General features: G+C 34.4%; 1 protein-coding gene across 2 annotated transcripts in view; it reads left to right on the top strand.

Annotated features, from left to right (window-relative positions):
* The window catches only part of LOC107472960 (putative disease resistance protein At3g14460), a 41085-nt gene that overhangs the window by 9794 nt on the left and 6328 nt on the right, over positions 1 to 24963 (top strand). Inside the window, exons 1-2 of one of the 2 annotated variants that reach the window (XR_008005897.1) lie at positions 20642 to 21507; positions 21848 to 22059. Coding sequence is in view for 1 of the 2 variants with exons in the window: in XM_052257273.1 (XP_052113233.1) it covers positions 18728 to 19076 (349 nt within the window). In the remaining variant the exon portion in view is untranslated. Of the gene's footprint in view, positions 1 to 18727; positions 19077 to 20641; positions 21508 to 21847; positions 22060 to 24963 lie in introns of those variants that run through there. The other variant, XM_052257273.1, reaches the window with a different exon arrangement.

Here is a 24963-nt window from a genome sequence, read left to right as displayed (position 1 = left end):
TCTCCCTTTCTGTCGCATTTAAATTTAATAATCATTTCTATTATATGCGTATTTAAATGCTTCAACTGTTGTTATCGAACTAAAATAGTAGAGACCCGTACTAGCTAGCTATTAGCTGGGTTGTGCAAAAGTCTGAAACCTTCCTCAAGTTGCAGTTTTAATTTGCTGCATCTCTCAATTAGAAACACAGAAGAGTAACTTTGAAGGCAGCTACCACGTGAAGTCAATGTCTGAACAATATTGCCAACACATTTTAACCTCACAATATCCAGTATTGTTATTAATAATGATATGCATTTATATCATATGAAGATGATCATACTTTAAATTATATAGTTAATTCATTATCACAAAGACTAGTTACAGTTGGTCACCCTTTTGCTATTGGAATATTTTGTGTCAACCTTTAAAGAAGAATATAAAACTGAAGTAAATGGCAAAGCCAACTATGCACTCTATGCATGCGATGTCAACGTGTTTTTGGTGAGGCACCTTGGTGATATCTCGCTATATATATGCCATATATTATTGGTGAATACCTTGCAAGCATTATTGCAATATTGCTCTCTCTTGGTTACATTCTGAAAATCCAATTAATTACTCACTGATTCATTTGCTGTTGTTGTGTCTGTATCATATCATGGCTGGAGCACTTGTTGCTGGGGCTGTAGTTTCGGGCTTGGCCAGTGTTGTTATTGACAGGCTCATTTCACCTGAGTTTGTCAACTTGGTGGTGGGCAAGAAGCTGGACCGGAGGTTGGTTGACAGGCTCAAGACATCTCTCTTGGCTGCCGAAGCTCTGGTTGCTGACGCCGAGCAGAAGCAGTTTGGAGACAAACAAGTCAGGGAATGGCTCGATAGTCTCAGGGATGCTGTCTACACTGCTGATGACTTGCTGGACCGTGTCTGCACCAAAGCTGCAATTCGCAAAAAGGTACTGTAAAAACTCGTATCTGAAATTCTTGTTATACAAAGTAGAGAAAAAGATAAATAGTTGATTGACATTTTAGGCCACGGACATTTTAAGATTTCGAGAATTTAAAAATACATTTAAGAAAAAAGATAGATAAATCCTGACTTTTTAAATTTTTGACAAATACATCTTTGACAAAATTTAAATACAAAAAAGTCATTGACTTTAACAAACGGAGGACAATTTAGTCCTTCAGTCTATTTGCGTCTCCTACACCAAACGAAACTGGCTGATATGGCTGAAACGATGTCCAGGTGTCTGTTACGGTGCCACGCTAGAAGGGGAATAAAATTCGAAGGACAAATAAGTCCTTGACGTTATTTTGCAAATAAAGTTCGAAGGACATATAGGTCCTTGAGAATTTAGTTCATTATACTTCTATATGTATTATATATTATTATCTAATTGAAATATACCTATATTATGTATCATATATTACTATCTAATTTAATAATCAAATGTGTCACATGACACTCTTATTAAAATTGAGATAAAATATTTTTTTTTCAAAATTAATAAACTCCTTTCCTAAATTCTCTCATCTACCTCTCCATTTTTCTATTTCTCTCTACTATTTTTACTCTATATATAATTATATTTTATATTAGTAATTTGACAAATCAAAATATACTTTTTCATATAAAAATAATAACTAAAAATCTTATTATTTAATTTTTTATCTGCAGATATCTTGGTCTTCTTGGCCAGAGACTTTTGTCAACTTACGATTTTTTCGTAAAAGTAGTTTGATTTTATAAATCTTTTATGTGATGCATAATTTATACTGTTAGAACAAAGTGAACTATAATTTAAAAAAAATATTCTCGTAATGTTATTATGGATAAAAATACTAGTTCTAATATAATACACAAATGCACTAATGCTAATTTAATACATGAATGATGCACAAATGAACTAATGCTAACTTGATGCATAAATGAACTGATGCTAATTAATGCCACTGGTATGATGAAAACTGAACTAATGCAATTTAACAAATTCTAATATAATACATAAATGCACTAAAACTGAACTAATGCAATTTAAGAAAAAAAAGTAGAAACAGAACAAATATAATTTCTGCAATTTTAATACAAATAATTTAAATTGCAGAATACAACAAGTTAACTAGATTTCAAAATACAAATATAATTTTATAAACTAAATTCTCATAATAGAAGCATAATAGAAGTATAATGAACTAAATTCTCAATGACCTATTTGTCTTTCAAACTTTATTTGCAAAATAACGTCAAGGACTTATTTGTCCTTCGAACTTTATTCCCCTTCCAGCGTGACACCGTAACGGACACTTGGACACCGTTTCAGTCACGTCAGCCAGTTCCGTTTGGTGTATGAGAGGCAAATAGACGGAAGGACTAAATTGTCCTCCGTTTATTAAAGTCAGGGACTTTTTTGTATTTAAATTTTGTCAGGGATATATTTGTCAAAAATTTAAAAAAGTCCGAGACCTATCTGTCTTCCCATACATTTAAGTCTATGACATTTTAAAAATCTGGACACATCGATCCCTCTGTTCACTTGGATCTGTCAGACTCAACGGAAAAATCAAATTGCACACGTGAGAGAGTTTTTAAAATGGGACAAATTAGATCCAAGGATGAATATATCCAAGTTTTAAGAAAGTTGGGGACTTAAATGTATTTTCAAATCTTTGAATACCTAAATGTCCGCAGACCAAAAGGTCAAGGATTCATTTGTCATTTTTTCTACAAAAATTATTTTGGAGGAGTATCAAGAGCTAGTAAATTTTGTGATTTGTAGCCATCAATTAGCTATTATTAATATTTTTAATGATGTGAGATTACATCTAATGATGTAGGATTGTTCACCTTTTTTTTGTCAGTTAAATACTGACTAAATTTTAATAAAATTGATGGCTCTCTAGACTTTTTCTATTCATCAAAAAATAAAGTTTTGAGGTGAATTCAATGAAATTTTATTATCTTAGTTGACTTTTTTATTGAATTATAATATCATAACTAAATGATATATATTAAAAAATATAAATTGTTGAAAAGAATAAAAAAGTGATATATGAACTATATCATGAATATAATTAAATCAAAAATAAAATAATTAAAATAAAATTGTAAAGGACATGAACGTTTAATTTTTTAATATTTTATAGCTCATGATATATATTATCATGTATTTTAAATAATATTACAATTAAATGTTATTAAAAAATCTAAATTGTTAAAAAAATGATATATAAATAATATAATTAATGAATATATATAATTAGACTAATAAAAAAAGGTTGTGGTCATGGACCAAAATTTTTGTGCATATAATCTTTTAGATAAGTAACAATGATAGGAGGTTTTGGTTTTATAATTGGTTATAAAACATCTATATGATTCTAAAAACAAAGAACTATATTATAATATATTTTATACTATAAGATAATGATAATAATGTAATAAAAAGCTAATTTTGCTAATCTATATTTTATATATATTGGAGTATTTGTTTAAGCAAAACCTTTTTTGCTTTTAACACAAAGAATTATATCATAATACTATAGTATAATATATAACGATAATAGTATAATAAAATTAATTCTATCAATTTATTTTTATGTATATTGAAAGTATTTGATTAAGTAAATTTTTGACAAAGTATAATAAAGAGTCAATTTTTTTTATAAAGTAAATTTATAAAGAGTTAATATAAATCTAAATATTTTTGTAATAATTTATCTTAATATTATTAAATATCAATTGACTTAATAACTTATAATTCCATCTCAAAAATTTAAAAATCTATTAAAATATGATATATATGTTGTTTTATTTCTTTGGTGTTTCGATCAGTATAACATAAAATATATAAGAATAGAGTAATATTTTAATAAATAAAATTAATGACAATAAATAGAGTTTATGACATAAATAATATGGATATTTTTTCTTTGAAAATAGTTTAATAATGATATTAAATTTATTATTAATTAGGAGATGATGTTAGTGGAAGTTATTAGATGAAGAGAGATAATTAAAAACAAAAATAAAAAATCTATAAAATTATAACTTGAAGAAAAAATGGATGTAGCTAGCAATAGGATCTTAGATGAGATGTCGTTTTCTACTTATAAAAAAATATATGTATCAACTTTTATATAAATAAAATAGATGGAGGAAAAAAAATAAGAGGCATGAGATTATGTAAAAAGAAGAGGGGTAAATATGATAAAGTGATTTATATAATAAATATAAGAAGGGGTGAGTATGAAAGAAGATGATGAATTATGTTTTATTACTCTATTGATATCTATTAAAGAGAAATAACAATAACATCAAAATCATATAGTATTTTATATAAAAATAAAGAGTAAGAGATTATAAAATATATAGAATAACCTAAAAAAATAAATACCATAAAAATGAGAAAGAAAATAAAGAAGAATCCTAAGTTATAATCTTATATAGTAAACATAATAATTATATAGTAAACATAATAAGAAGGAGTGAATATAAAAAAAAGGATGAATTATATTTATACCTATTAAAGAGAAATAATATCAACGCATATAATATCTCGTATAAAAATAAAGAATAAACGAATATGAAAACTGTTGAGTAATCTAAAAAAAGAATAAGTGTCACGAGAGTGAGAAGAAAAATAAAAAAAAAATACTAAATTTTAATAATGAGGTTCATAAAAAGTAGAAGCAAAATGATTAAAAAATAATTCAATTAAATAAGTAGTAAATAATTTGTGCTAATTAGCTACTGAAGTGACATAATATTAAAATTAGAAGGCTAAAAATATATTAGGAGACTACTTTGGGCTCTGTTTTAACATATTACTATATTTAAACCTGCGCTTTGTGCATAACTAAAATGAATTAATCTTATATAAAATACTATTTAATAAAAAAAATCTTAAAAATTAATCTTAAATCTAAATAAAATTATAAATACATTATACATTTTAGTGTTTGAAACAGTTCATCATTTAATACATATGTTTAACAACCTTAATATAATATTTTAATAATTAAAAATAACATTAATCTTTTTCACGAATCATGAGATCATGTATTTTTAACATTATTATTACAACTAAATAAATATTAAAAAATATAAATTATTAAAAAAATTGATATATAGGTGACAAAAATAATATCTGATTGATTATCAATAGGAAAAAAAATACTTAAAAACATTGTAATAACATCATATATTATAGTGTTTTAAACATTCATCACCTAACATAAAGTGAGCAAGCAAATTGTTTAGCGGCAGCAACAACAACAAAGTCTTATTCCATTAGGTGGGGTTGACTACATGAATCAAACGATGTTATTGAGCTCTGTCATGTATTATGTTTATAGCGAGACCGTTTACATGTAGATCTCGTTTGACCACTTCATGGATGGTCTTCTTAGGTCTTCCTCTGCCTTTTACCCCTTATCCATCCTCCATATCATCCACCCTCCTGATTGGGTGCTCTGTCGGTCTTCTTCTCACATGTCCAAATCACCTAAGACGCGATTCTACCATCTTTTCCACAATGGGTGCTACTCCAACTCTCTCCCTTATATCTTCGTTCCTTGTTTTATCCAATCGCGTATGACCGCTCATCCATCTCAACATCTTCATATATGTCACATTTAGCTTATGTTCGTACTCCCCTTTGGCCACCCAACACTGTAGTTTTAAAGGCACTTTTTTGTCACATATAAAACCAGATGCACTCCGCCATTTTGACCAACTTGCTTGGATCCTATGATTTACATCCTGTTCGATCTCTTCATTATCCTGTATGATGCATCCAAGATACTTAAAACTTTTGACTTTTCGTAGGATGTTTTCTCTAATCTTCACTTCTATATTAGGGTTTTTCCTTCACAGATCGAACTTACATTCCATATATTCCGTCTTGCTACGGCTTATGCGCAGACCATACACTTCCAGAGCTTTTCTCCATAAGTCCAACTTCTTATTTAGGTCTTCCCTTGACTCTCCCATAAGGATGATATCATCCTTCCAAGACTAATGTTAAAAGGTATGGATTTAAGGAAGATCCCTGGTGTAATCTTATACAAATAGAAAATTCCTCTATCACACCACCTTGAGTCTTCACACTTGTTGTAGCTCCCTCATACATGTCTTTAATTGCATGAATATATGCGATTCTTACTCTCTTCTTTTCTAAAACCTTCCATAAGACTTCTCTTGGCACCCTATCGTATACTTTTTTCAAATCAATAAACACCATATGTAGATCCCTTTTATTACTATGATACCTCTCCATCATCCTTCTTAACAGGTATATTGCTTTGCTGGTGGATCTGCCTGGCATAAAACCAAATTGGTTCTCTGTTACTTGTGTCTCTTTTCTCAACCTCCGTTCTATCACTATTTTCCGTAACTTCATGCGGTATGACTCATGAGCTTGATCCCTCTATAGTTTTTGCAACTTTGTATATCTCCATTATTCTTGTAGATAGGTACTAAGGTGATCTTTCTCCACTCATCAGGCATCTTCTTTGACCTTAACATCTCATTAAAAAGCTTGGTTAACCAATTGATACATTTTTCTCCAAGGCCCTTCCAAATTTCAATCAGGATATTATCAGATCCTACCGCCCTGCCATTTTTCATCTGCTTTAGAGCCTCTTTTACCTCAAAGTCTCGAATCCTTTGGTAGTAGTAAAAGTTTTGATCTTCTTCCCTTGTGCATAACGGACCAAGGTTCGGAAGAGTCTTATGCCCTTCATTAAATAACTCGTAGAAGTAGCTCTTCCACCTTTCATTAATCTTCTTCTCTTGAGGCAACACCTCTCCGTCTTTATCTTTTATACACTTAACCTGATCCAAATCTCTTGTTCTTCTTTTACGACTCTTTGCGATTCTATATATACATTTTTCTCCTTCTTTCGTACCTAAAGACTGGTAGAGACTTTCATATGCTCTTGTTCTTGCTTCACTTACAATCACTTTTGTCTCTTTCTTAGTCGCCTTATATTTTTTCCAATTATCTGCATTGCGGCATAAAGATCACTCCTTAAAGCACTCCCTTTTTACCTTTATCTTTTCTTGTACACTCGCATTCCACCACCAGGATTCTTTGTCTTTTGATCATATCCCTTTAGATTCACCAAAACTTTCTTTTGTTGTTCTTCTGATAACTTTTGCCATCTCCCTCCACATCTTCTCCGCGCTTCCATTCTCATCCCACTTTGCCTCTTCTCCTACTCGTCTTAGAAGGCTTCTTTGTTCCTCACCTTTCATCCGCCGCCACCACGTCGTCCTTGGGTTCTTCGTATGATGTCTTTTCCTCAACTTTTGCTTAACGCAAAAAGTCATGACAAGCATCATAAGTTGTGTTGTTAAACTCTCTCCTGAAATAATTTTACAATTAAAGCAAAATTTTTGGTCGACTCTCCTCAACAAGAAGAAGTCGATTTGAGAGCTTGTAATGCCACTCTTATAGGTTATAAGATGTTCGTCTCTCTTTTTAAAACATGTATTTGCGATGAGAAGGTCAAAGGTTGAGAAAAAGTCCAAAATAGTTTTACCCTCGGCATTGATCACCCCGAAACCATGGCCTCCGTGAATAATTTCATACCTAGTCACTTCTCTTCCAACATGGCCATTTAAATCTCATCATAAGAAAATCTTATCTTTCGAAGGTATGTCTTGGACCAAATTCTCTAGATTCTCCCAAAACCTTATCTTGTGTTGTTCGTCCGAACCCACTTGCGATGCATAGGTTCTAATCTCATGGAAAGTACCTCCCTCCACCACAAGTTTTATAGAGATGATCCGATCTCCCACCCTCTTGACATCCTCTATGTCCTTCTTCCACTGCTTATCCACAATAATACTAATACCTACCACATTCCTATTCTTCACCTTTCCTGTATATCAAAGTTTGAATCTGGAAGTATCTAACTCCTTAGCCTTCACACCAACCGATTTTGTTTCTTGTAGGCACATAGTGTTAATCTTCCTCCTTGTCATGGTGTCCACCACCTCTATGGATTTTTCTGTTAGGGTGCCTATGTTCCATGTCCCAAATCTCAACCTTCTGTCGCTCTGACCTTTACCTTTTACTTTGTGAACTAGCTTATTTACTCTCGTCCGTTCACGGAAACGTAGGAACCCTTACTCATTTAACACTACATCCGGGTACCGATGCAGCGGCTCTTACTCATTTGACACTGTACTTGAGCCATACAGCGCGTTTTTTCCGGGCAACAACCTAGCTTTAGCGCAATAACATCTTTGATTCATGTCATGATAATTTGACTAAGTTTTTATGTTGGTTATCGAAGACCTAACACAACCCTCCTCCTTTATCCGGACTTGGGATCGGCTATGTACCGCAAAAGTAACATAGGTGGAGTTCAAATTGTTTAGCAAACTAAAATAAAAGAAGTATGGTCATCAATCAAATTTTTAAAATAATTGTGCAAAATATTAGCAAAGATAGAAGATAAAAAATGAGAGACATAAGATTATATGAGAGGAGATAAAGAAGATGTGTGAAGTGAATATTAATTTATATAATAAACATGAATAGAAGTGAGAATAAATAGAGAGAATGAATTAAATTTTATTAAAAAGAAAGATTTATATCTGTTAAAAGAAAAAAAAACATTACTACTAAAAATATAGAGTAATTTACATAGAAATTGAGAGTAACCAAAGATATATGGATGCAACTAAAGATATACCACATTCCTTTTCTCATAGGTCACATCCTGCTCTTTATTTTTTTCTGATCAGCATATGTTTTCATTCTGTTTTGGGCTCTTCTAATTGAAATTTAAGCTCATCGATCATCTTATTCCTTTCTTCTAAGAGGACCCGGACTTATTCTATAACTGTTTCCTCTAGCACGCCTCACATTTTTTGATGTATTCCTGAATTTGTTTTTTCATCATTTCTTCTCGATAATACATCACCCCAAAATTCTCTTATAGGTCCAAAAATATCCAAAAGGTCTATCCACATTTGTATCATATTTTTTTTTTTTCAAAATTTGTGGAATCATCTTGGAATTTCTTGCAATCACCCCCTTATAATAAAGCTTTTTATGTTTAAATTGGAACACTGGTTGAGTGTCTTTCCCTTGCAAAAGTTCTTGAATAATACCTCTGACTTTGTCATCAACTTGCACCTCATCTTCCAATTCATCCTATTTTGCTACCGGTGCTTTGATAGTGAGGAATGAGTATTGTAGTTTTTTTGACAATGCATCTACCACCTTATTCTCAACTCCAACTTTATACTTGATCTCAAAGTCATATTCCAACAATTGTGTCATCCATTATCGCTGCTCTTCCCCTACTGTTCGTTGATCCAACATATATTTAACTTTTTTTTATTAGTGTTTATTGTAAAATGCTACCCTAAAAGATAGTGTTTCCACCAATGAACTGCCAACACTATCGCCAAGAACTCTGTTTCATAGACAGACTTGGTTTGTGCTCTCTCTAAAAATAGGCTTTGAAAACATAACCCCTTCCCTTGTCTCTTGGCCTATTATTCATTTTGAAAGCTTTCTTACTCCAATAGACTTATTACCCACGAACCTATGATGGTTGATTTCTGCAGTTTGGTGGGTTGTTATGCTTCTATTGCTCATTGTTTGGACTTTATTTACTTGGAATCCAGAATATGTTCTTGATCCACCCCCTTAAAATATTTCCGGCCTTTGCCAAACCCAATTCGAGCTTCGACTAAAGAACAATGTCTCTCGAAAACTTGGATCTATCCTTCTTCCTCCTCCTAAGTTCCCTCCAAAATCACATCAAGCCATATTCCTATTCTTGATTGAAAGTGCTCAAGTCATCATTTCTTGCAAGCATTTGAAATTAGGCACGAGACATTTCTGCTTGTATCTCTTTCTTCGGCCTATTCATGAAGATACACATCAATGTATCTGTTCCCAAATTCTGTTGGGTTCAAAGACACTATTCCATTTTGTCGCATCCATGAATGGAAGGGTGTTTGTTCCTCCCATCATTCAAACGAAGTTAAGGCTTCTCCTATTTATATTTCGACAATATCAAGCTTTTTCGCAGTGGCAACTTGAATAATACAGAAATAACACTCAATCTTTATCAGTCACCCACACACATCATCACCTTAAATTTAGCTAGTTCTGCCTTTAATCTTATTCTGAGTTCTGCAATCCGCCTCTCCATTCCATCCATTCTGGTTTCTATGGCAGCAGCATCACATATTGTAGACACCATTCAAAGAGCTCTCTGAATTAAGTTCTCGAACCAACGCCGATCGTCCTCTCTGTCGCACGTCTTCAACGGCCAAGCCCGACCCGGTCCGTCACTGCGCCACCACTCTCCCCATCGTGAGTCTCCTGTGTTTTTATCGCGTTTGAATCTGTTTCTTTTTTCAAACCATATATTGGAGGAAGAAGAAATTAGGGATTTTCTTTGAATGGTATTTAATAATCTTAGTGAAAAGAACCATCCGTGTAAAATGAATATGTTGCAGAGTATGTGTGTGCAGCATCAAGCAAAATAAATATCCACTTTAAAATAAAAAGAACCATCCCATATATAATAAAATAAACGTCTAACTTAGTTGATAAGAAACAAATAACAAGACTTACTTGATAAGAAAACAAGTAACGAGAACACCGGGTCACGATACAGCAACGGCCGCAGTATAGCATATGATTGCGAGAAAGTGGTTATGGCAAAAATAAAAATAAATTTAAAATTATAATTACACTTAATTAATTCAAAATTTGATTTTAAAATTAAAATTATTTTTTTATTATGCATAATTAATTCAAAATTTAATTTTTAAAATTGAAATTAACTTTTTTTTTTACTTGTTATTGTTGTTCCCTAATTTTTCAGGATATTCAACGCGTACGCGTTCGTCTTTCTGGCCTCCTTAATTTGTCTGATAGGAGCCTGGTGACTAAGATAGAAGAGGTGGTTGAAAGAATAGAAGATGTTGAGAAACGTAAAGATACCCTTGGTCTCAAAGAGATTCCAGTGGGTGGCTCCTCATGGAAAATTCCATCTACTTCTCTTGTAAAGGGGAGTGTGTACGGCAGGGATGATGACCAACAGGCATTATTCAAGATGCTACATGACAACAATGATCATACATTGTCTGTCATCTCTATTGTTGGTTTGGGCGGGGTTGGTAAAACTACTTTAGCCCGTTGGCTGTACAACAATGAGGCTTTGATGGAGGAGTTTGATCCGAAAGCATGGATTTGTGTTTCTGAACATTTTGATGTCGTTGAGACTACAAAGAATGTTATAAAGGAGATCAATTCAGATGGCTGTAGTGTTGACAGCTTCGAATTACTTCAACAAGATTTGAAGAAAAAACTGGCAAAAAAGAAGTTCTTCATTGTTTTGGACGATGTTTGGAGTGAAGATGCTGACAAGTGGAGTAGTTTTATTACCCCTTTTCAAAATGGGAGAAAGGGGAGCATTATTCTTGTAACTACCCGCAACGAAAATGTTGGTCGAATAGTCCAACATTATAACTCTTACACTCTCAAGGAACTGTCGGACGATTATTGTTGGTCTATTTTTGCGGACAATGCATCCTTTCCAGAATCAAATGGAAGCTCGGAACTGGAAGAAATAGGTAGAATGATTGTCGAGAAGTGTGCTGGTTTGCCGTTAGCTGCAGAAACTCTTGGACGCTTGTGCTCAAAGCATGATGTTGAGAAATGGAAATCCATACTAGTCAATGACATCTGGGAATTTTCTCTGACAGAAAGTAAGATTATTCCTGCATTGTTAATAAGTTATCATCACCTGCCTACTCATGTAAAACGCTGCTTTGTTTATTGTTCCTTGTATCCAAAAGATCATGAATTTGATAAAGATGAATTAATCTTGCTATGGATGGCTGAGGATCTTTTACGATCGCCAAGGAAGGGAGAGACTTTAGAAGAAGTTGGTTGCGAGTGTTTTGATGAGTTGGCTTCAAGACTATTTTTCAAGCAGGTCGAGAATGATTATGAGAAGTGTTTTGTGATGCATGATCTCATGCATGACTTGTCAACTTTTCTTGCTGGAAAATTTTATTGCAGATTCTCAGAAGAACTTGGTGAAAAGGAAAAGATGGATATTCTAACTCGCCATTTGTCATACGTTGATTCAATCTCTGAGAAAACATGCTCCTCTAATAAAATAGAATCTTTGAGGACATTATTGTATACAAATCATGGAGCTGGTTTCCCGAAAGCACGCGCAACATTACCATGTGACATATTGTCAAAGAATAAATACCTGAGAGTTTTATCCTTTGATATACTCAATATATTTCCTGATTCAATAGCTAAATTGATCCAATTGCGCTATTTGGATCTTTCTTGGAGTGATATTGAGGTATTGCCGCCGTCATTATGCAACTTGTTCAATCTACAAACTTTAAAGTTAGAAGGTTGTTCAAAGCTGACTATGCTGCCCAATGGCATGTATAATCTTGTGAATTTGCGGCATCTTAATATAACGGATACTCCTCTGAAAGAAATGCCAAAAGGAATTGGCAAATTAAAACAGTTGCACATTTTAAGCAACTTTGTGGTGGGAAAGCAAGAAAACAACAGAATCGAAGAGTTAGGAGGGCTTTTAAATCTTCATGGATCACTTAAGGTTCAGAAATTGGAGAATTTGGTTGATGCCAATCAGGCAAGGGGTGCAAAGATAACAGATAAGAAGCACATTGAGAAGTTATGGTTGGAATGGTCTTCAGGTGATGATATGGTTTCAAACACGCATACTGATGAACACGATGTACTCCACGGCTTGCAACCACCCACTGGTTTGAAAGACTTGACTGTTTATCGATACAAAGGTAAAATATTTCCAGATTGGTTGGGGCTCTATTCCTACAGAAATATGACACAAGTATGGCTGTTGGATTGCAATTGCTGCATGCTGCCTTCACTTGGACAGCTGCCATCTCTAAAGTCTCTCCTCATTCAAAGTTTTGGTCAGCTGAAGAGCATTGGCAAGGAATTTTACAAGAATGAAGGCGATCAACATTCATCGCCAATTATTCCTTTTCGCTCACTGGAGACATTGATATTTTCTAATATGCCAAGTTGGGAGGAGTGGCACTTACCTGAGTCAGAAGCCTTTCCTCAGCTTAAGAGCCTTCAAATAAGAGAGTGTCCAATGTTAAAGGGAGATATGGTTAATCAGGTATTAATGAGAATCGTTGTTTCCTCATCGGATGTTTCCAAAGTGCGCCAACTGGAAATACAAGAAGATGATCAAGGACGCGGTAAGGAGATGTCACGTGATGCGGATAGTTTATCAATTAGTGGATTTGAATCTGTGGTGGAGTCTGCATTGGAGGCAAGGATCATCCACCATCTAACTTGCCTCGAAGAAATAGAAATCTCAGGGTGTTCATCTGTTGTATCCTTGAGGGGCAATTGTTTACCCAAATCTTTGCAAAAGCTCAACATCTCTGAATGCAGCCAAATTGAATTACTCCAGCAACAAAAGTATGATTTGGTAGATCTACAAATGTATGAAAGATGTGATTCACTGACCTCATTGTCGTTGGATGCCTTTCCCTATCTCGAGAATCTTGAGATAAAAATGTGTTCAAATCTGGAATCAGTTTCAATGTCAGAGCTACCACACGCTGCTCTTCGACGTCTCACCATCTTGAATTGCGAGGAATTAGTGTCGTTTCCTAGAGAAGGACTGGCTGCACCCAACTTGACTCATCTCGACGTTAAAGGATGCTCAAAGTTGGAGGCATTGCCACGTGACATGAATAGTCTTCTCCCAAATTTACAGTCTCTAGACATACGGGGTTGCCAAAACATTTGTAGCTGGCCAGAGGGTGGTTTGCCGCCTAATCTGAAAGAGCTTAGTGTAGGAGAATGCGAGCAACAATTGAGGGGTCTATCATGCTTGGGCAACTTGAACAACCTCACTCATCTCACCATTTATGGTGATGGCAGTGAGAGCATAATAAAGTCATACCCAGAGGTGGATTCGCTGCCTTGCCTTCCCTCCCTTACCACTCTATATATCGTAGGGTTTGATAATCTGGAGACATTGGAATGCGACGAGCTTCTCCGCCTCAACTCCCTCCAAAAACTAGACATTGAGTTCTGTGAGAAGCTGAAGAATATGGAAGGAGAAAAGCTGCCTCCCTCTCTCTTACTACTTCAAATTTCCTACTGTAGTTTGCTGGGCGAACACTGCAAGAACAAGCATCAACAAATTTGGTCCAAAATTTCTCACATCCCCACAATTAAAGTCAATGGCAACCAAATTTTTTGAGTAGAGATTTCTGAGCAGGTAGTTCTCTAACCTTCATGTTTGTCATGCTACCACAATTAAATTCGCACATGCATAAATTCCCTTTTCCTTCAAGTCAATTTTTTTCTCTTTCTTTAAACAACATTAACCACTTGAACTCATATGCCAACTGGAAAATTTGCATTTTTTTTCTTTCATTTATCGGGAAAGCTCTCAATTTGCAGTTGTAGTTAATGAAATATCCTTTATTACTCTGAGAAACAGTCATTGTTATCTGTAATGCTTGTTAACTCTCATATTTTATTTAAAAAAAATCGCATTTAAAGAGGTAGATAAGAATTACCCTAAACAAAAATTGAACAACAGGGAATATCTTTTTTGTGTATCCAACAGTTGGATGTTTTTTCTTAAACAAATACTCTTTTTCAAATTTGATAACTGGTGGTTGATCGTGTATTTCATTATAGTTCTATGATTCATAGTATCATTTTCTATTTGATACCTTTGAATTCCATATTCGAAGTTGCGAGGATGTATCAAATTTAATGTTTTTACAATCTTCTGCAGCAGGTAGCTTGTGCACATATTGAGATGTAATCCTATGCATTGGCTATACATCTTCATCTAATTCTAAGTTCATTTGAGGTGGTAATTAAGCTGGATTGATGTATTGGGAAACAGAAACTGTGTGTTTTCTGATTTTGGCTTCAAGTTATTGAAAAGCAAAGACATGATGGAGAAAGTTGGAGTGGCACTCATTAAGTCATTATTGAAAAGCTTTTGCTGTTGGTATATTTCTCTATTCCTCTATAATTTTATTTCTTTTTTGCTTTTTGCACAGAGAAAAAATTTAAACCAAACATTGTGTTGTCTCTAAAATCAAACCAATGATCGAACATTGTGTTCATGAGGTTCTAAATTATTTAGATGACAAAAACCACACACACAATTAAGTTTTGAAATGTTTTTTAATTTGTGTTTCAGGAAGTACACTTGAGGTTTGGTAACCATATCTAAATTACCTTCATTCAGTCCGAAATTCATCCTTACAATTTTAGCTTCAGGTTGGTATAGTTACTCTATTCCTTCTTACAATTTACTTTTTCTATTTTTGTTGGGAGAAAGATAAAGTGATTATGAATTTATGATGGCTTGATTTGAGAAGGAATTAGTTATGTGTAGTTCAGGGAAAGATGGTGTCTCTACCTTTCCCTTTTTTTGATGTATATGCTAAACTAAATGTACTATAACTGCTGCCAAAGCTCTTACAATGCCAAAACTGCAATTCAGTGGAGCTTGTAAATTTAAACTAAAAGATGTATATCCGTGATCTTTTAACGAGCTCTGGATTTCTCTTTAGCTAAGCACAAAGAAGTTTCCAAAAAAAGTATCATTTTTAATGCATTCAAGTTTATTACATGAATTTATAAATACATCTATAATGTTATTCATTGTGCAACCTTTTTGACAATTATAGGTTGGGGAGCATGTATATACTTGCCTAAAATTTTCTTGTCTCTTTTGACACTTAGTCATGCTAACTACGTGAATAATATGCACTTTGATATGGATTAATTTTGATGTAATGAACCTTAATCTTCATTACCATATTATTATTGGAATGATAATTTTTTTTTTCTTTTTGGGTTGATTATGCAGTCATTACACATCTGCGGTTGGGGAGTGGTTCAATCTTGGATTGTGCTAAAATTTTGATAGCAACTTTTGGATATACATTTTCATTCTTAATGGTTAGATGGTTAAGATAAGATTTGGAGGGTGAGATATCGCTTGCGCGTGCAAAGTAGCTCTGGTTTTGTAAATTTTTCATGTTTTTGGTTCACATTTATATGCATTGATGCTTGGTTGTTTTGACTTGATGTAAGCATTTGATTTGTGCACTTATTTGAGATTCTCTTGTATCCCTACTTGATTATAGTGGTACTTCTTTTTTGGTCCTTATTTTTATTTTTTTAGATTCTGCTATTCGATCACTTCCACTGTTTTGTGTATTGTGACGCCAATTATTCTCTCAAGCAGCTATTCTAATTGATGAGGTATTTGCCAAATCATTATTTTCTGTTTTCAAAAATTGAAAAGTTTTGCTTTCTAACTTGTAATATTGGAATTTGTGTGCTTTTGCCATAGAAATAGTATTTCTTTTCCAAAAAAGAAGAATGAAAGAAAATACTTATACAGTTTTATATGAGACACTATCTATGTATTAATGAGATTTCATATGAATAAATATAATAATTATTTCCTCAGAGGATTCCTATTTGCTAGGAAGTATTTCTTAAGAAGTATCTTGTAGGAAAGATTAATCCTGGGATAGAAACAAACACATAGGACTATAGTTAAGAGAAATTCTAGAAGGAATAAGAGAGAATAAGGAATTTATGAAGTAAAAATGAAATGAATTCAAGTTTTTTAGAATGTTATAGCAAACTCTGAATCTAACTCTCTTTTGGGTCTATAAATATATTTGCCAAAATATATTATGAATTGTATTTTATCAGATTTTTAAAACACGACTTGAAAAATGATATGGAAAAGTAGGAAATAGTAAAGATACCAAGGTTTAGGTTAGAAATATATGAACTTGAATTTTAGCATTCTTGAATCTCAAGGATTATATTTTTCTAACATATCATCTAAGTTTTTTTTTAAACCACTAATAATATCATCTATTAAATCTTTTAGTCCTTAGAGTGAATATATATAAGGAACTTCTATATTCCTCTGCAATTAAACATTAGATTTGCTGTGATGCATTGTTCTTTCATTTCTTTCTTCTTTTTTTTTTCCCTGTTTGATTTTGTTTGTTCTAAACACTTCCATTATAAAATTGGTGAAATCATAGGATATAATTTATAAAGATAAGGGATTTCTTCATGAAAATTAGATAAGAATTTCACTAATTTTTATTTTGTTATTAATTTGTCGCCTAATGGATCTACCTCTTTTGACAGTGCTGCGTCTTCATTGTTAACAGTTAACACCGGTTACTTGTGCAGCAAGCTTCTTTTCATTCTCAGCTTGTTCCTCTTGTTTTTGTTTTCCTCTTCCCTGTGCAGTCACTAAAAAGAAGAATATGATATTATACGATAATCCTATTTTAGATTATATAGTTAATTAATTTCCATAAAGACTAGTTTCCGAGTTTGCTTTGGTCTCACTTTTGCTTTTTGAATACTTTGTTTCATCATTCAAAGAAGAATATGAAAAAGAAGTAAAGAGAAAACCCGGTATTGCACTCCACGCGATGCCAAAGTCTTTTTGCTGAGGAACCTTTTTGTTTGTGATATCTCGCTATATGCCCATTCTTGCTGAATACCTTGCAAGCATTATTACAAAATTGCTCTCTCTTCGTTACATTCTGAAATTCCAATTACACATTGATTAGTTTGCTGTTGTTGTGATCATCACATCATGGCTGAAGCACTTGTTGCTGGAGCTTTTCTCTCTGGCTTCATCAACGTTGTTTTTGATAGGCTCATTTCACGTGAGTTTGTCAACTTGGTGGTGGGTAAGAAGCTGAACCGACAGTTGGTTGAGAAGCTGAAGACTGCTCTCTTGGCTGCTGAAGCTCTGGTCGCCGATGCCGAGCAGAAACAGTTTGGAAACGAACTTGTGAGGAAATGGCTTGATAGTCTCAGGGATGCTCTCTACACTGCTGATGACTTGCTGGACCGTGTTTTAATCAGAGCTGAAATTCGCAAGAAGGTACGCATTCGTCTTCCTCGTTTCCTTAATTTGTATAATAGGAAGATGGCGACTAAGATAGAAGATGTGGTAAAAAGAATAGAAGATCTTGAGAAACGCAAAGATACCCTTGGTCTCAAACGGATTCCAACGGGAAGCTCCTCATGGAGACCTCCTTCCACTTCTCTTGTGAAGGGGAATGTGTTCGGCAGGGATGGTGACCAACAGGCACTAATCAAGATGCTCAATGACAACAATCATCATAACTTGTCTGTCATCTCTATTGTTGGTATGGGCGGTGTTGGTAAAACTACTTTGGCGCAATGGCTCTACAACAATAAGGATTTGATGGAAGGGGTTGATCTGAAAGCATGGATTTGTGTTTCTGAAAATTTTGATGTTGTTGAGACTACAAAGAATGTTATAAAGGGGATCTCTTCAGGTGTTTGTAGTCTTGACGGCTTTGATTTACTTCAACAACATTTGAAGAAAAAACTCTCAGAAAAGAAGTTCTTCATTGTTTTGGACGATGTTTGGAGTGAAGATGCTGACACGTGGAATAGTTTTATCGTCCCTTTTCAACATGGGAGAAAAGGAAGCACTATTCTTCTAACTACTCGCAAGGAAAATGTTGGTCCGACCGTCCAAAATTATAGCTCTTACTCTCTCAAGGGGCTGTCAAATGATTCTTGTTGGTCTATTTTTGCTTACAATGCATCCTTTCCTGAATCAAACGGGAGCTCAGAACTGGAAGTAATAGGTAGAAAGATTGTTGAAAGGTGTGATGGCTTGCCATTAGCTGCAGAAACACTTGGACGCTTGTTGCGCTCAAAGCATGATGCTGGGGAATGGAATAAAATACTATCTAGTGATATTTGGCAATTTCCTATGACAGACAGTAAGATCATTCCTGCGTTGTTAATAAGCTACTATCATCTGCCTGCTCATTTAAAACGTTGCTTTGTTTATTGTTCATTGTATCCCAAAGATTATAAACTTGATAAAGATGAATTAATCTTACTGTGGATGGCTGAAGATCTTTTACAACCACCAAGGAGGGGACAGACTCTAGAAGAAGTTGGTTGTGAGTGTTTTGATGGCTTGGTTTCAAGACTATTCTTCAAGCAGGTCGAGAACGATGACGAGAAGTATTTTGTGATGCATGATCTCATGCATGACTTGGCAACTTTTCTTGCTGGAGATCTTTATTGTAGATTTGGTGAAAAAGAAGATATGAGTATTCTAACTCGGCATTTGTCATACAATCATTCAACCCCTGAGAAAATATGCTCCTCTAGTAAAAGTGAATCTTTGAGGACAATATTGTATATCAATGATGGAGATTGTTTCTTGAAAGCACGCGCAACATTACCATGTGACATATTGTTAAAGAATAAATACTTGAGAGTTTTGTCCTTTGATACACTCAATATATTTCCTGATTCAATAGCTAAAAAATTGATTCAATTGCGCTATTTGGATCTCTCTTCGAGTGATGTAATGATATTGCCCGAGTCATTATGCAACTTGCGCAATCTACAAACTTTTAAGTTAGAAGGATGTTTAGAGCTGACTATGTTGCCTAGTAGCCTGGGTGACTTGATCAACCTACGCTATTTGGATCTCTCTTGGAGTTCTGTTAAGATATTGCCCGAGTCATTATGCAACTTGTGCAATCTACAAACTTTGAAGTTAGAAGGCTGTTCAAAGCTGACTATGCTGCCCAATGGCATGTATAATCTTGTGAATTTGCGGCATCTTAATATAACGGGTACTCCTCTGAAAAAAATGCCAAAAGGAATGGGCAAATTAAAACAGTTGCACATTTTAAGCAAGTTTGTGGTGGGAAAGCAAGAAGACAATGGAATGGAAGATTTAGGAGGGCTTTTAAATCTTCATGGATCACTTGAGATTGTGAATTTGGAGAATGTGGTTGATGCCAATCAGGCAAGGAATGCAAGGATAATAGATAAGAAGCACATTGAGGAGTTATTGTTGAAATGGTCTTCAGGTGATGATATGGTTTCAAACACACATACTGATGAACAAGATATACTTGGGAGCTTGCAACCCCACCGTGCCTTGAAAGTGTTAACAATCAAGGGATACAAAGGTAAAATATTTCCAGACTGGATTGGGCATTCCTTGTACCAAAACATGACAAGTGTATCTCTAAAGTCTTGCAAGAATTGCTGCATGCTGCCTTCACTTGGACAGCTGCCATCTCTAAAGACCCTACGCATTAAAAGGTTTTATGAGCTGGAGAGCATTGGCAAGGAGTTTTACAAGAACGAAGGCCATCAACATTCTTCGCCTATTGCACCGTTTCCCTCACTGGAGAGTTTGGAGTTTCATAAGATGCGATGTTGGGAGTTGTGGCACTTACCTGACTCGGAAGCCTTTCCTCAGCTTAAGAGGCTTGAAATAAGAGATTGTCGAATGTTAAAGGGAGATATGGTTAATCAGGTATTAATGAGAATCGTTTCTTCCTCATCGGATGTTTCCAAAGTGCGCCAACTGGAAATAGAAGAAGTATGGACGAAAGGGATGAGCCTTGATGGGGATAGTTTATCAATTACGGGATTTGAATGTGTGGTGGAGTGTGCATTTAAGGCAAGGATCATCCACCATCTAACTTCCCTCCAACAAATATATATCTCAGGGTGTGAATCTGTTGTATCCTTGGGGGGCAATTGTTTACCCAATTCTTTGCAAAAGCTCACAATGTATAGGTGCAGGCAAATTGAATTACTCCAGCAACAACACAAGTATGATTTGGTAGATCTACAAATATATGAAAGCTGTGATTCACTGACCTCATTGTCGTTGGATGCCTTTCCCAATCTCCAGAATCTGGAGATATACTGGTGTTCAAATCTGGAATCAGTTTCAATGTCAGAGCCACCACACGCTTCTCTTCAACGTCTCTCCATCAATGGCTGCCCCCAATTTGTGTCATTTCCGGAAGAAGGACTGGCTACGCCCAACTTGACTCATCTCGATGTTAGAAGGTGCTCGAAGTTGGAGGCATTGCCACGTGGCATGAGTACTCTTCTCCCAAATTTAGAGTCTCTGGACATACGAGGTTGCCCAAACATTTGCAGGTGGCCAGAGGGTGGTTTGCCGGCTAACCTGAAAGAGCTTAGGGTAGGAGGATGCGAGGAACACGTGAGGGGTCTATCATGGATGGGCAACTTGGACAACCTCACTCATCTCAACATTTCTGGTTTTGGGTGTGAGAGCATAAAGTCATACCCAGAGGTGGGTTGGCTGCCTCGCCTTCCCTCCCTTACCACTCTACATATCCAAGACTTTGATAATCTGGAGACATTGGAGTGCAACGAGCTTCTCCGCCTCACCTCCCTTCAACAGTTGCACATTGAGTACTGTTCGAAGATGGAGAATATGGAAGGAGAAAAGCTGCCTCCCTCTCTCTTGCTACTCAAAATTGAAGGGTGTCGTTTGCTGGGAAAACACTGCAAGAACAAGCATCAACTAATCTGGCCCAAAATTTCCCACATTCCCACCATTCAATTTATCAATTGCGGTTTCTGAGCTGGTAATTCTCTAACCTTTATATTTGTCATGCTACCACAATTAAATTCACACATGCATAAATTTTCCTTTTTCTTCAACTCAATTTTTTTCTCTTTCTCTAATCATTAACCACTTGAACTCATATGCCAACTGGAAAATTTGCATTCTTTTCTTTCATTTATCGGGAAAGCTCTCAGTTTGCAGTTCTAGTTAAAGAAAGGAAACAGCCATTGTTATCTGTAATACTTGTTAACTCTCAATATTTTATTCAAAAAATCGCATTTTTTGTGTCTCCAACAGTTGAGTGTTTATTTTTAAACAAATGGATGTATCAAATTTAATATTTTTACAATCTTCTGCAGGTAGCTTGTGCACATATCGAGATGTAATCCTATACATTGCCTATACATCTTCATCTAATTCTAAGTTCATTTGTGGTGGTAATTAAGCTGGATTCATGTATTGGGAAACAGAAACTCTGTGTTTTCTGATTTTGGCTTCAAGTTATTGAAAAGCAAAGACATGATGGAGAAAGTTGGTGGCACTCATTATTGAAAGGCTTTGGTTGTTGTTGGTATATTTTTCTGTTCCTCTCTATAATTTTCTCTCTTTTATGCTTTTTGCACAGAGCAAAAATAAATTATAACTTGATTTGTGGAAAGAAAAGAGTTATAAAATTTTGTTTCTGTCTTTGGTAATTCTTTATGATCATGGAGTTGCTGTTGTTGCAAGATTCATGTAGGATAGTGAAAGGAATCAGCAAGCATAAGGTGTATAAGTTTTTTGTGCATAGATTGAATCTTTCATAAAATAAATAGTAGTAGATGCCTATAATAAGCTATTTCTAATACTAAGAAAAGGTTCTGTAATAATAACTATTTCTTCCGTTTTGGATTTGGGCACGTTATCAAACAGATTTCCCAAGGTTACCAAGTTTTGTAGCTAATGCAGTCAAGATTCAAAGAATATGCTTTCCATATTTGAAGATGACAATCATGTACCTGAAGTAGTCAAAGAAGTTGTAGTGATGCCATCAGCAACAATTTTGTTCCTATCAACTTTACTCAATGGTGTGTGCAGTTCTGTACATATATCAAACCAATTGTGTTCACGAGGTTTTCACATAATTGTGTGTGTGGTTTCTGTGATGACAAATACTTTTAAGTCTTAAAAAATATTTTTTAATTTGTGTTTCAGGAAGTACATATTGAGGTTTGGTAACCATATCTAAATTATCTTCATTCAATCCAAAGTTCATCAGAAGAGGTGCTCTGTAATTTTAGCTTCAGGTTGGTATAGTTACTCCTTTCCTCCTCACAATTTACTTTTCCTATTTTTGTTGGGAGAAAGAAAAAGAGATGATGAAAACTTGATTTGAGAAGGGATTAGTTATATGCAGTTCAGGGAAAGGTGGTGTTTCTACCTTTCTTATTTTTTTATTGTACATGCTAAACGAAATGTACTATAAATATAAACTTAATTTTGGTTCTTTAACTGCTGCCAAAGCTGTTACAATGCCAAAACCTCAAATGAGTGGTGGAGCTTGTAAATTTAAACAAAAAGATGTAGCATTCTAACGCATTCAAGTTTATTACATGAATTTATAAAGACATCTGTAATGTCATTATTCATTAATAAAATCTGTTATCAAAGACAATCTTGATAAACTTTACCTTGTTGAAGAAAATATTAGGTCAGGACTTTGAGTGTTTGATCGCTTGTGGATTTGGGGCTTTGAGTGTTTGATCGCTTGTGGATTCTGCTGGGAGTGTCAAGCTTACGAACTCCTCTTTTGAAAATTATGTGAGTTCTTAAACTACACGTCTAGTCTAATAATTGATTTCTTTTGTCCAAACATTTCATGTGAGATGATCATACTTTTACTAAATTGATAATTTAAGTTTTACAATTTTGTGATCATACTCGAATAATATGCACTTGGGTATGAATTAATTTGATGTAATGGACCTCAATTTTTGTTACTATATTGTTACTAGAATGATAATTCTTTTTCTTCTTTTTGGGTTGATTATGCAGTCACGGTAAATCTGCAGTTGGGGAGTGGTTCAGTGGTAGTTTGGGCTGAAATTTCGATAGCAAGTTCTGGATGTACTTTTTCGTTCCGAATGGTTGGAGAATTAAGATAAGATTTGGAGGGTGAGATATGGCTCTGGTTTTGTAAATTTTTCATGTTTTTGGTTCACATTTATATGCTGTGGTGCTTGATTCTTTTGACTTAATGTAAGCATTTGATTTGTTTACTTATTTGAGATTCTCTTGTATCCTTACTTAATTATAGTGGTTTTCCACATTAAGAGGGTTTTCCACGTTAAAATTTTGGTCTCTTGTTTCTATTTTTATTTATTTTTTTTACTTCTGTTATTCAATCAGTGTCACTGTTTTGTATATTGTTATCCCAATTATTCTCTCAAGCAGCTATTCCAATTGATGGGGCATTTGCCAAATCAATGTGTTCTGTTTTTGAGTTCCTCTTCTTTCGAGATCTCAACCGTCACCCAACCTGATGATTCCTCAGAAGATTGAAACAGCATGAGTAACACATACCTGAATAGTATCCTCTCATCATTTTGTAGATCAGAAGAGTGCTCAAACGCTTGAAATAGAAGCTTTGACATTAGTCAACTCCTTACTGACTTCTCTGCAGCAATACAGAGAATGAGATACACTATAATATAATAGCATAACAGCAACTAACCTATTGCTAACTACCATTTTCATTCTCTTCACTAAAAAAACATCACTGAATTCTTTGCTGCCGGTTCAAGAGTAAGACAGGCTGCTTCCGCCATGAATATGTGACATATATTGATCCCATTCTCATGAGTTTAGCATGTCATTAGTTAGTTAGAGGAAAGATATCTTGTTTGTAATTCAATTTCAAACCAATCCAATGTAACATCCATCCTAAGGTGTAATGCAAGTTTATGATTACCTTGATTTATATGCACTTCATCACAAAATGATGCTCTGTCTTTTCCACTAATTAATGAAACTAATAATGCAGCAGCATTTACTAATATACGTTTAAAATTAAATAATTTTATTTTTTAGTACTCATTTGTATTCTAGTATTTTTGTGCGCATCACACATTTTAAATCTAGTACTCATTTGTAATCAAAATGCGCACTTTTTAATTTACATACACAAATCCAAATGCATTATTAGTTTATTGTTGTGTTCATTTAGTAGAGATGACAGCCAAATGCCTTAGAGAAGCAATGATGTTGGAAGAAGAGGAGCTCAGAATTAAGACAAGACAATGAAGCTGTTGAAGTTGTTTGATATTTGAAGCTTCACCATGATTGCATGGCTGCATTTGTCACTGGAGTATGAAAATTGATAAAGTTTTTGGAAACAGCAGCAGCCACTGATGTAATTGTCAGGTTAGACTGTTTATATTACACTCTTTGAGTACGGCCTTTCACCAAACCTTGCGTTATATATCATTGCTACTTT

The sequence above is a fragment of the Arachis duranensis genome, chromosome 2 (genome assembly GCF_000817695.3).
Source record: "Arachis duranensis cultivar V14167 chromosome 2, aradu.V14167.gnm2.J7QH, whole genome shotgun sequence".
In the NCBI taxonomy this organism is placed as follows: Eukaryota; Viridiplantae; Streptophyta; class Magnoliopsida; order Fabales; family Fabaceae; genus Arachis; species Arachis duranensis.
This window is presented reverse-complemented; position numbering and strand designations above follow the sequence as displayed.